Source organism: Bacillus rossius, chromosome 3 (assembly GCF_032445375.1).
Source record: "Bacillus rossius redtenbacheri isolate Brsri chromosome 3, Brsri_v3, whole genome shotgun sequence".
Taxonomy (NCBI): Eukaryota; Metazoa; Arthropoda; class Insecta; order Phasmatodea; family Bacillidae; genus Bacillus; species Bacillus rossius.
Window position 1 is genome coordinate 96,493,258 of NC_086332.1, and position 14,403 is coordinate 96,507,660.

The 14,403-nt window shown below is 35.7% G+C and overlaps 1 protein-coding gene across 1 annotated transcript in view; it reads left to right on the plus strand.

Moving 5' to 3' along the window:
- LOC134531057 (exocyst complex component 4) overlaps nt 1–14,403 on the plus strand; it is a 144,321-nt gene that overhangs the window by 34,978 nt on the left and 94,940 nt on the right. Inside the window, exon 7 of the mRNA XM_063366571.1 lies at nt 10,709–10,984. Coding sequence (XP_063222641.1) covers nt 10,709–10,984 — 276 coding nt within the window. The remainder of the gene's footprint in view (nt 1–10,708; nt 10,985–14,403) is intronic.

Genomic DNA, 14,403 nt, shown 5'->3' on the forward strand with positions numbered 1-14,403 from the left:
GCTGACCAAGTGCTTCTCCCGGGGCCACCACGATCACCGGACTTACCTTGAGATTTTTTCTTGTGGGGATACATCAAGGATAGTGTTTATGTTCCACATCTACCACAGAACCTTGACGAATTGAGACACTGCATCGTAGCAGCTGCTCTTACCATCACTCCTGATATTCTGGGTCGGGTATGGGCAGAATTGAACTATCGATTAGATGTGTGTTGTGTGATGCAAGGTGGACACATAGAACATTTATAACTAGTGAAAAAAAAAACTTTGAGAGTTTTTCTTTCACCTGGTATATAATTTGTTACATAATTCGTAGCCATTTCACTGTACCAATTTTTTGAAATGTTTCACAGACTTAATTACCCTCTATATATATATATGTGTGTATATATATATATATATATATATATATATATATATATATATATATGTGTGTGTGTGTGTGTGTGTGTGTGTGTGTGTGTGTGTATATATATATATATACACATATACATATATATATATATTCCATACACACATACACACATACACCCATACACCCATACACACATACACACATACACCCCTGACGAGGCGGGCCCCTTAAGGGGCCTCCCTAGTAGCATCAGAAGTTAGCGGAACACTATGTTTTTAAAATAATGATGGGACTTTATTAATCGACACTACGAATCTGAAAATTTTTCACCCACGAGAAGATAATACACGAATTGTCTGTATACTTTTACATTTTTGTTTTTTTCTATCAAAATATGAAATAAAAAATCACCAACTTGTCCAACTTTGGGGCCATTTTATACTGCTTAGGAGAATGACAGAAAAAAAGTACAAGTCTAGAAAAAAAGATAATTTTTTTCTGAAGAAATTCATGTATTTAAAACATATAGTCATCGCTTTGAATTCCGAGATATCTTTTCCACAATTTCCGCAAATCCTGAAAGTTTTCCACCGTCTCGTGCTGCCGCTCGGCGAAGCCAGCTCGCAGCCACAGCTCAGGTAGCGTGGTGGGGGTCCCTGGCCCGGAGGGGAGGCAGGCTACCTGTGTGTGCGTGCGTGCGTGAGAGGGAGACAACCCACAACCGGCACCGGTAAAAGATAATCCCGTGACCGAAAGAAATTCTCAGAATTGCTTTTAGTGTGCCTCGCCACAGTACCATGTGCTCGACTTACTCTGTGACTATATTCGTGTATCTCTAAAACATTGCTTTTGTTTAAACTACAAATATCCTAAAGCTTACCATACTAGATCATGTATTACGAAATAAAGTATTGAAACTAATCAATCAACACATTGAAAGTTGTCCTACAAACTATTTATTGGTGGCTTTACAGTCTCGCTAGCTAATTCGACAAAATTTATATTTAATTTTTAACATGAAAATACACTTCATTGTTTTTCCTTTTATTTTTAATAAAAATTCAAGAAACAATTATTATACCACCCAATATTTTTTAAAATTATTTTAGTTTTCCAAAATAATTTTACACATCTTACAATGCCGGGGAAAAATTTTATACTGGTATTAACCAAATGGTTAACTATTTACAAAAGTTTTGATACTTAAAAATGTAGGTTTTATATAAAATGTATTTTAAATTAAAAGAAAAATCGTATTTTGAAAACTAAATGTCATTTTGCTATGCTTTATGGTTAGATAGATATCTGATTGCCTGCACTGTTTTAAAAATGTTCATGGGATGATATATAAAAAAATAAAAACTAGGGAAGTTCTATATTAAATAAGCTAGTCAGAATTATGTAAATGTTCCTCCTGGCGCAGGAATCACGAGGAGGATTGAAGATGAGGTCAGTGACCGATCGCTCACATATGTAGTTATGGATGGTACGTTATTAATTACAAAATTCAAAAACCATTTTGAAGTTAAAAAGTATAATTAGTGGCAATGTTTAATAAAGATGACGTAAATTTTCAGATAAACTTATTTCTACAGCTCAATTAGTTAATAAGGGCAGGAAATAAATTTTTTACAGCAATTATACAAAATTATTAAAAAAATTTAAACCACAATTAATTTATCCAAAAACCAAAATTAAGTAAATATTGCCCACACATTACAACATCCACGAAAGAACCTTGCAAATTATTTTTGTTATATGCATTATTTTGCATTCAAGTTCTTTATTTTTTTATACTTCACCTACTTATAATTGTTACATATTTGGCACATGGTCCGTCACGCCCAATTAAAGGGCCTGAATAAGTAGAACGCGTTTCTGATCAAATTGCACGCCTGTTACTTTACCTGCAACCCAGAGCGGTGTGAAATAAATTATTGTACATTCGTGACGTTGGCAATCAACTTAAATATTTATGAGTTAAAACCAAACATAACTATAACGGATAATCAAAGAAATTTTGAAATTTTGAAAGCTTGTTCTGTTTTCATATAGTACACAAAGCAGTTAAACCATAAATTATTTGTTGTTGAAAAAAAATAATCCTTAACCTTTCATGCTTTTTTTCATTTATTTTTATTACCAGATATTTCCGTTTAAGTAATACTTATATATATAACAATATAGCAATCTAGAAAAAAAATTAAGGTAGCCTTATTCCAAATATGTTATGATAGACGTTAGTTAACTAAGAATATAAATTCGCTTTACAACCACAGCTTGTACACAAGTAAAAAAAAAACATGGTTCTACTTACAGGTTGTATTGAACGTAGGGTAGGTTTATGACAAATACAACAGCAATAAACATATGGCTGAGTCTGCTTTCATGTACACTTTTTTTTTAAGTTATCACTTTTAAAGCGGGTAAAGGGTACCTATCAAGTAGCTTAGCATTACCCAAAGTGAATGTCGTGCTCCAGAAAATGTTCGAACTATGTAATATTTGTATCACTGTTGCGTTACAGACCTGCAACTTTTTTCAGTGCGCGATGTCACTCTCATGTAAAAATATGTCGTGTTTAGCGCAAACGTGTTCGAATGAATCCACATCGAGCTGCCAAAGAATACCTATCGATGTCGGCAACATACATAAGTATACAAACCAACGTTTACAAGTGTATTCATACGTAAGTATAAAACTGGCGGCGGGCCATGATGCAGTTGGTTCTTCGCGTACAGTCCACTGACGGGATAAGAAGCGTCAAAGATCTTATATGGCTATTCTGTAAACTTGTATGTCATTTCACTGCCTGCTTTAGACAAACAACATCCATTACTTTTAGCTTTGGCTTGAAAAGAATTACTCCGGCCGGCTTTCTTATATTACTTATTTCAGCTCCTCGTGCGACCAGTGTGTATACCTAATTTGTCCGCGGCCTTATCTTTGGGTGAAAGTTATTTGTAAGGGAAGTTGTATCGGTAATGTTCATCATGTATTACATAACAATTCGACTTAGATACGCACATGTGTTTTTAAAATATATGTTTAATAACTTGCAATACAAAGTATGTGTTGAATTTCATGTATTGAATTTTTTTTACATTATGTACGAACATAATAATCACAATATTTCATGAGATATTTTTAAAACATTTTACAAAGTAATCTCTAATTTCTTCCACACCTCATGGTTAACCTTACTATTTTATTTCATGTTTCAGTTGATTTAAACTGTTTGGAATCATAATATGACGGACAATGAAGAATATTAGTTTCAGTAAATTTTATGAGAGGATTTACTTATTACATTAAATATACCTCAATTTTCACCTCAAAAGAAAATAGTTGCATATAATTAAATGATAAATATTTGTTTCCCATTAATATAGTTTATGAACATAACTTATTGTTATAATACCTACATTAGTTAAATTGTGTTTTTGTAATGCTCTCCTATTTCAGTAAAATTTTTGGGCAAATTGAATAGCATATAGTCGATCTTTAACATAAGCTTTTGGAAAACATAAATATAATAAATTATGTTCTCGTGATTTTAACAATTAAATATTTCTTCGCATGAAAAAATTAATTAACTAAAAAATATTTCAGTAATTTATACTTAAGGACTAAAAAATTTTATTTTTATAATATAATAATATTGTATGTATGTATACTTTTCTGAAAAAAGTAGATTCAAGAAAACAAATTTTCTTTTTTTTAATTTTGTTCTTGAACTTACTTGACAAGCGATATTGAACTTCAACTTTATACTTTCGGTATAGTACTTTTCGATTTATTTTCTCCAAACGGGAATTAAAAGTAAAGAATAAATAACATTTTCCTCTATAATTATTGCAGCCGTATACTGAAAAGTTTAACTTTCCTTTATTTGCATGACGCGGAGCTCCTAACTACACAAAATTTTTGTTATTTATTTTGAACGTTGTATTTATGTTTCCTTACAAACTTAAATGAACCTCTTAACATTTAATTTCATCAAAAGTTATACAATATAAGTATCAAGTTAAAATATTTTTAAGTGTAGTTGTGGCTATTTTGTTGTTGAAAATGACACTCTTAAGTTTGAATGAAAGTGAGATATGATAAAATTATATTTGTAGTTAAAAACAGATAATTCATTTCAAATTCAATCTTTTGTTACATGCATATTTCCAAATAAATTTGACAATATATTAAATTCTATGCATTTGAATCTATTCGTATATTCTGCAGCATTAATTCCTATAAGCAAATACTTATTACGTACAATATACTTTTAGTCCTGTCGTATAGTTATGCAAAAAATTGTATCAAAAGTATTGTTTCTTCTATGCGGTTATGGTTTAAAAAGAAAGAAAAAGTAATTTAATTTATTTTTAAATTCGGTTGTCAGTAAGAACACGTATTTAGTGTAATACGACATATATTATTCTGTTTATTAAAACATTACTATTGATAACTCCATTTTGTATTTATCTGTCTATGTTATATTTCAAATTGATTCTTTTTCTTCGGCTTATGACAGCAGCAAATTTTGTTTTATCGCATATGTAATGTTTTTATGTTTTGCATATTATAATTAATGAGTTAGTATTGTTGGCGGGTGAGGCTTTTTCACAAATGGACGCGTTCTTGGCGGCTAGCAGGTAGGACGCGTGTATTACGCAGGCTGGATAGGGAAGTACGACTGCGGGCGAGCTCCATGATAGAAGCAACGGGAGTAGTATCACTCGGCTATTTGTATAGGTTGGGATAGCTGTGCGAATGGTAGAACAGATCACGGGACTATGGTGAGGAAAAAGGTCCCAAGCTCGACATCCCGACGATGAGACCGTTTACGAACTGTCGATGGATCATCAGGAAAGTTAACAACTTCTTCAGAAACTTGAGTCCCTCTTTCAAAATTCAGTTTAATACCTGGAGATGACTATATTCGGTGTTCTACCAAGCGAAGCATACTCTTAATTCATTACTAGTTGATGTTTAATATTTTGACGCAAAATAAAATTGTGAATCAGCTTACTTTGCTCATGCCAGGTTTTACAAGTTTTGTCAAAGTTAATTAAATGAATAAAAATTGTGTCCCTTTGTTACTGGCTACCCGCAAGAAATTATCATGGTGAATAATAATAATTTTAAGTCGACATGTAATATTTTGATTTTTATGGGATTGTGTTTTGGTAATGGTGTGTGTAACTGTCTTGTGTATTTTATTACATTCACTTCACGTAACGAATTGTCTGAACGTAATGTTATTGTTTGTTTGTTTTAATATTTCGTTTTATTGAACAAAGATACATAGTTTGCCACTTCGAGCGACTACAGAAATGACAATACAATTAGTTTACAGTGTTCCAAACATTTTAGTTTCCTCTACTGTACATGGGGGGAATATTTTTTATGTTATGTTTACTGAAACCATTTTACGCGCTAAGTGAGATGTTGCGATTGAGTAGAAGGGAAAATATGTCATAAAACCCTGCGTAATGTTATGAATTCCATTCATTCGTTTACTCTGTGATCCGGAGGGTCTAATGTTAAGACTGAATACATGTGCACTTCCTCTATGTAGAGTGACTTCATTGAGATGAAAGCAAAGCTCACGTTGATGAAATACTTATTAATTAAAAAATTAAAATGTTGTTTTATGCTTCAATTTCTGTTAGTGTCGTACACATATTAAAAATGTAATGCAGAGCTCCTCAGTTTTATGTATATTGAAATTTGCACATGTGTAGAGTAGTTATTAAAAGCATAAAAAACATATATGACGAATTGTTGTGTATTATTTCCATTAGGCGTGACCATGAAAATAGATAAGATTTTATCATTGTGTGAAATCTACATTTTAAATGTTGGCGTTTAAATATTTATGAAAGCGTGTGATCTTAAAGCACTATTTATCTATTAAGGAAGTAGGTAGTTTCTTTGATTTTAGAAGGGTTTTTTAAACAAACAACTAAATTAATTCAAAAATTTGAACTACTGCAAGCAAAAAATACTTTATTCCATTTTTATTTTAAAATTAGCCATTGTATTCTACCTTGCTTACACTCTATTATCGAAAAATATATTTTTTTGACAGAGATGAATACCGTAAATTAATACACAAAACATACATGTTTTCGTATGATACAATAATAGCTAGTGACAGTGACGAAACCAAAATTATTTTGATAGTTTGTATAGAAAATCCCCAACAGTAGTGGTGGTATATTAAGGGATTTATTTGTAGATGGGTAAGTACTATTCCACAATAAAAAGGAGTTATCGTCAATTATCAAAGCAGCCATATTTCGTATCTTCTTTGACAGCCTAAATACAGCACCAAATGACGTACTTGGCTAAAAATTAATTCCAGCTGCATGCGTAGATTCCGGGAGGAGGGGAGAATCTCAGGGTGGCCCGAACCTCCCTGAAATAAAAAAGTCCGTCTGAGGGGGCCCCGCTGGCATTTGCAAAATCTTCACGTTATCCCGTGGGCCTCATGGGAATCCTACAAATTTTCGCCCGTGATTCCAGCTATACATTTCACTGACACCTTGAGCAAAACAGTCAGTGCACACTGAGTTCTTCCATACCACCCGCACTTGTCTTCGATAAAATCTGAACTCAGGTGGATTCAGCGTGACTGACTAAGCCTGCAGTCAGAATCCACCTGTAGGCCGCTGTTGCAACAGCTAAGAAATTTACACTGCTCGTAGTGAACAGTCTGTATGTAACTCGAAACGTGATTCCAGTTCATTCGTGTATAATTATTCATCATATTATGCAACGTTAAAGTCATTAAAAAAATATGCAAAGATAAAATAAAATGCTAAACGTGTAATAAGAGCCAGAAAATAATAATATGCAGTAATATTTAGTGTAACTAAATACGACGTGAACCCTAGAATACAAAGTTGACGATGTGTCGTTGGTGGGAACACTTGTTTGTTCCTGACATTTTTTTTCTTTACAGAATTTAAAAGTAAGTTTGACATGCACTTTTTATTCAGGAAGTAAGTTAAAAATTTATTTGTCGTTATTGCGATTTAAAAAGTTGATTTGTGTCTAAGATTAAAAATAATTAATATTATTTTCATCATTTTATTCCCAGTTTTATTACTCAATTATTAGTAGGACGTGATTTCTCGTCGCGGTGCGGAATACTTTTATGAATGAAAGCATAACTGTTCGTGCAAAACCATTCATCACACAAATGTCAGTTCGAAAGTATAATGTTGGAAATTTTTTTAATGATATAATTTTTGCATTTTTTCCCCCCTGAAAACACAAGCTAACACATCGATTGTTGGTGACAGCATTTTTTGTAATGTACGTAAATCTCTTAATTATGTAGAACGTTAATTAAAATAAAAATACATGTTTTAAACAGAATTGACGATTGTTTGCATTTCATGGATATGGACTGGATCGCAACACTAATTTAATGTTTCAAGTTAATAAACACTGTCAGGAAGCAAGCAAGGCAATGCGAGAACATTATCCTTTTGGTTGAATGTAGCGAAAGGGAAAAACAGTCACAATTCAGTCACCTTTCTTGCCACGATCTTGTTCGCAGATAACGCAGGTATAAGTAGCAAATGGACTCCACACAATGACAACCCTCCCATTATTCCGCCCCCCTCGCTGAAACGCCCTCTCCCCCGTCCATCCCGGCGCAGGCGACAGGCTCAGGTATATCGCCCCGCCCAACCACTGGCCGTAGCACGTGGCCAGTGGCCCACCGCGCTAAACATTTTTACTAGGGAGGCCCCTTAAGGGGCCCGCCTACCTGGGCACACATACGGTGTGCAGAGCTTCAGGAAAAACAACGCGATTTCAAAAATACTCAAGATATCCGAGTGGGGTCTGCTTACGAATAGCATTTAAGAGTTCACTGAGGGCCGAAAAGTACTTTTAATTTCGAATTAAGTTTTTAAACTGTATTTTTAGAAGCGTTAAAATGCCTAAAACGCGTGTTTTCAGAGTAATTTTTAGGCATAAAACAATCAGTACAGATTTTTGAAAGCACTTAAGGGGCTTGCATAATACCTTTATCTTCATTTCTCCGCCATATAATGTTACGGTCACCGCTCAAATTTCACAGTTATCCTGTGACGACGAGACAAATGCGCGCCAGTTCAGAGACTTGCGCTTAGAGGCTATACCGCGCTGGAAGCACCAGCGAGCGTTGCGCTTATCATCCCGCCTCACTAACACACATACACCCCTGGCGAGGCGGGCCCCTTAAGGATGATTTCAAACGTGTTCACATGAACTGTATAGTTGAGCATCTCCCCCTTAACAGCCTGCAAATGTACGCTGAACTAATTATAATATCATAAATCATATATTGACCCACCTATCGTCTATCAAAAAACAGAACACCTCATACATAATTTACCTAATAAATCTAAGATTTTTGTTTTTAATGATACGAAAGACATTTCAGGAAAGCCTTTGATTCTATAGAAATAGTTAACAGTGTTTAGTTCATTAAAATTATTTTTCTGATCCCATCCTGATTCCCATGGAAAAAAATTTTTCCTTTCCGAAAATTTCTTGTATTGAAAAATGTTCCTGCAAAGCTCTAATTTGAAACCTTTACTATAAAACGTAACTATATCATGAACCTCCTATTAGATATCCGAAAAAGCAATGCTGTAACAACTCAAAATGGTATTAGGACTTTGTATGTGCAAAAGTGCTAAACTGTGAGTAACAGTGTTGTTATAAAAAAAAAACTGTATTCCTACACAATGTCATATTAAACTATTTCAAAAAAAAAAATTTACTATTAGTATTTGTATTATGACACTTTTATATTTAAATTCAAGTGATGGTCATGACAAGGAACAAAAATGGAGTTAGGTTTTGTATTTAATTAGATGGTGTTGAGTTGAAATAGATAGAAACCTTCAAGTATCTGGGAAGTGTATTGGAGGGAGATGCCATAAACAAGGAGGAAACTGCAAGGCGAGGACAACAAGGGGACGCATTGTAAGGTGTGCGAGAGATTTGGTATGAAAGAGGGAGGTGCCATTAAAATGCAAACAGTGTTGTATAATACCTAGTATGTGCCCATAGTCGCATATGGAGCAGAGACTTGGACTGTTGACAAGAGAGATGCTGGGACGATGAGAGCAATAGGAATGAAGTTTATGAGTATGATGCTGTCAATTACGAGGTGAGACAAAATCAGGAACAAGATTGTACAAGCAAGAGCTGGAGTACAAGACTTGAATGAGATCATTGAAAAAGCACGAATGAAATGGTATGGACATGTACAGAGAATGGGAAAAGAGAGGCTGCTTAGGAAAATCATGGAATTGAAGTACACAGGAAAAAGACCCCAAGGAAGACCAAGGAGGAAATGGGAAGAGCATTGGTGAAGGAACAGAGGAAGATGTATTTAATAGAGAATTTTGTGCTGATTACAGCAGTGTAAATAACTCAAATATGAGATTTTTTGAGTTGTAACACTATTGTACTGATGTATTGAACTCCACATAGTAAGCAAATCATACAAAACAGTTGCAAGATGTCATTATGATTTATGAATTTATAATTAGTTCATTGTACATTTGCAGGCTGTTAAGGGGGAGATGCTCAACTATACAGTTCATGTGAACACGTTAGAAATCATCCTTAAGGGGCCCGCCTCGCCAGGGGTGTATGTGTGTTAGTGAGGCGGGATGATAAGCGCGACGCTCGCTGGTGGTTCTAGCGCAGTATAGCCTCTAAGTGCAAGTCTCTGAACTAGCGCGCATTCGTCTCGTCGTCACAGGATAACTGTGAAATTTGAGCGGTGACCGTAACATTATATGGCGGAGAAATGAAGATAAAGGTGTTATGCAAGCCCCTTAAGTGCTTTCAAGAATCTGTACTGATTGTTTTATGCCAAAAAATTACTCTGAAAACACGCGTTTTAGGCATTTTTACGCTTCTAAAAATAAAGTTTAAAAACTTAATCCAAAATTAAAAGTACTTTTCGGCCCTCGGCAAACTCTTAAATGCTATTCGTAAATAGGCCCCACTCGGATATCTTGAGTATGTGTGCCCAGGTAGGCGGGGCCCTTAAACTGAAAATGAAAGGTGTTCTCACTCTGGTATGAACCCAGTTAGGTTATCAAGAAAAGTAGTTCGTCACTTTATCTTCCTACAAAAAATGTTGAGTTTGAAAGGGATTACTATAGTAAATGGTTTATTGTAATTGATGAATGTTAAAATAATTTTAGCACATTTTTATACTTCCAATTATATAACCATGTAACCTTACTCGAAGCATGCCAACAGATCTGTGTGTTCGTGACAAAGCTATTTAGGAATGTCTGAGTGGGACCTAGCGATGGCTGTGTTTGGCAGATGCTGAAGGTGGAGATGCAGACGGAGCTGCTGGCGATCATTGCGCGCACCACACAGCAGATCCTCGACTCCTCGGCCATGCCGCCCCAGCCACATGGCCAGGCGGCCTCCAAGCCCGTCCTTCCGGAGCTCATGCACGTCATCTTCAGCCAGTTCCGGCAGGTGGCCGCAGCGCACCAGTCCGTCCTGCGCAGCTTGGCCCAGGCCGCCGACAAGTACCGTGTCGACGTGCGACTCTACGAGATGCCCGACGTCTGGTCCAAGATGCAAGCTGTTGTAAGTGGGCATGCGTGTTTCACTGCCGTTGCTGTAGTTACTCCTTTATACACGTGCTGATATCTGGCTGTCTTTAATCCTGTGGTGGGTGGTTTGGAAAGTAAACGGTTGACTTCGTCATGCCGTTGGTGCCTTCGGACCCAGGCTAGGTTGTTACGAGGCTCAGCCCCTCTCCATTGTCAACACATTGTCATGTAATTATGTGAACTATGCAAGAGTCTTTGGGGAGCATCAAAAATTATAAATCATATATCAGTTAAATAATGTGTTATTTTTCACAGCTGAAATTTAAATTACATCCATTGTTTATTAATGTGTATGTAGTTGTCTAATGTTTGAGTTTCTTTGCCACTGAACACCCAACATGGCTTCAGGATCCGGTAATTTTGCACATGGCCCTAAAGCCGTGCTTCCTGCCACTCTGGGAGCCAGGGAGGCAACAGTCTCAACCAGGAGCTTGCAGTCATAATATTCATTTCATTCGTACCTTGAGTCATCGCCATGTTTTGCATTGTTTAGTGTCATCTTAGTAATATCTGTTTTAGTGTCATCTTAGTAATATCTGTTTTAGTGTCCTGCCTGTTCGGGTCAACACAACTGTGCAACATTACGTCACAAAGTAAAGAGCCCCACGGGAGTACTGCTCGAGTCAGACATGTACAGTACATCGCCTACCTTAAAAACTTAGTAATTTTGAATTTGTTTTTTATGTATAGCCTTATGTCCCAAAGGCAGAAAGTGGGAAGTTTTTTTGAGATAGTCTTTCCTGTGTCTTCATGCCATTTGGCCACGTCACGACCCCTCCATAGACTCGTGTTCTACCGTGAGTTCACACACAACCCTTTTCATTAAAATAAACTGGCACCTCATGCACTATAGGCCTCTCTCTCATCTTTTCCAGTGCCTCATTCCCTCATGTGATGACACGGTGATGGTCATAATATTAATATACGTCATGGACATTTATTACCTTACATTTACTAAGATGGTTTATGGTTTATGGTCATTAATGTAAAAATAATTTCTTATGATTAATTAAGCATCTATGAGCACCTTGCAAGGCAACTTGTAGCATGCTATGCAGCTGAATTTGTAAGTTTTTATGTGTAATGTGCTATGAGGCATAATTTGCTTTGTGGGTGTGTAAACATGAGTGCATTGTGTTGTAATGTTTTGGTATGGTTCCTTGTAATTACTAAGTAATGTCACATGTTGAGTCCAGAATAAAGTAAGACTTTAAAAGAACAGAAAATTGCACATTTCAAACAAGTGAAGGAGAGACATTTAATATTTTTAACCAGTGCAGTGGAAACAAAACGCCTCATTTACTTACAGTAGAACCCCGATTTTGCGAACACGGATTTAACGAAAACAGCGATTTAACGTAAAGGTTTTCAGGAACCATCAAAAACCACTAATTTATTAAAATAATAATATAGATTTCCAAAAGATGAAAGTAAATAGTAATGGAATCTTATTAAAAATTACACTATGTGGTGTCAGTAATAGAATGGAGGTACTATATATTAATATGTGCCTTTGCATCATCTGTCCAAATACAAAAAAATTAAAAAAAAATTGTTCAAATTACTTAAAATCTCCGGGTGCTGTAACTGAATTGCGTAGGTGCGTGCCATTGCGCGCCTGGATAGATAGACTGTCCGCGACACATGACGTCATGAAGGGTTTCTTTGTCCGCATCCCCCTCCCCCCTCAATATCCCTGGCTTGACTCACCACGTTATCTTCCAAACACGCCCGCATAGTAACAGTGCTAGCCAATAATCACACGTTTCCAAATATTCCCTTTTCCATCCTCCAGGTTTTTTCAACGTGTGATCACGTCACACCAATACGCCATTATCATTATTCTCTAGAGGTGTAAAAGTAACGAAAAAAAGCGTCCCTGTATGTAATCGTTACTATTAACAATTAGTACTCGTTACTATCGTATCACGTTACATTACTTGTTACTTCTGATACCGCATAACATGCTATGTTATGTTTCAGCAACGAATCGAGTCGTATTGCGTACGCGTACAGTATGACGTCGCGTAAATAATAATAAATAGAATATAAACAATTAACAATATTTGATAATTAACAGTTTTTGTTAACCAAGAAACAATTAAATCTCATTAGAGCGGCTTTTTTATACTATCTCTTTTAACATAAGAACAAAAAAACGTGAAACTACGCGATAATAAAAAACATATTTCTAATTTGTAAACAATACTTTCTTACGTTGTATCTGTTCCAATCTCAAACTTTGTCTACACACACAATACCTTTAATAAACAGTAAAAAAACTTTGACGAAGAATTTCCAAATTATACTTTACTTAATAAACAAACATCGTTCTTTGTAACGCAAATTCATTGAATATGCGCGCGCATGCGTAAAACATACGAAAAATGCGAGTAACGAGATGCAGCCGTGTGTAACGTTTCGTTACTCGTTACTAGATGGCGCACCTGTTACTCAGTACCGAATACATACGGTTTGCTACAGCTCTATATTCTCAGTAAGAGCTTTGTGCGCGGTGTTTAGTTTTTGGAATACGTTTTTTATAAGTGCTGCGCAGCTGAGCAAACAAAGAGAGTCAGCCGGCGGCTACGCCGCGCCGTAACAGCAGCTGACCGAGTACAATGACCTTTCTCCGCGTACGGCGCGCTATTGACGGAAATTTTCCATGAATTTGCGGCCATTTTGTTTATTTTTAATTTTTTACTGTGACACAATGTGTATGTAGCTCGTATTTGTTATAAACGCTGCAGGATGCGACTGTATTTTAATAAACTTTAACGTATTTCTTACACTTAACATATTTTTAAACTTTTTTTTATTTTATGCCTCATTTTTCACGGTTTCTGAAAATCTGTATGTACGACCGAGGTGTACTTACGAACCGGGGGCCGTACGAGCGAGATTAAAAGACTTTGAAGATGTAAAGTTGACGAAGTCTGAGATAGCATGGCAGCACAAGATATCAGCGTCGACCCTGTCTACGATATGGAAACGTAGGGACGTGATTATGAGTGCGGGGGTCATTGAAAATCGGTAAATCGGATTTAACGAAACATCGATTTAGAGTAAACATTTTCGGTAACCATAGCACTTCGTTAAATCGGGGTTCCACTGTATTTACACTTGGTGTGTTACCACGGTTTGAATGGTATGGTGTACTCAAACCATTTAAGGTAATTATCTACCTGTGCAAATGTTCAAATTATGGAATAAAAATATGAATAATAAACTATTTGTATTTAGTTTGAGCTTGAATGCTAACACTTTGAAATTACGAATATTCATTTGCTTATGAGTATTTGACATAACATACCTCGTGGGTTTGTCATGTACGTACCAACATTCACTGCTGCTATTGTCATTTGTATTTTGTACAATATAAATAGGTACCTT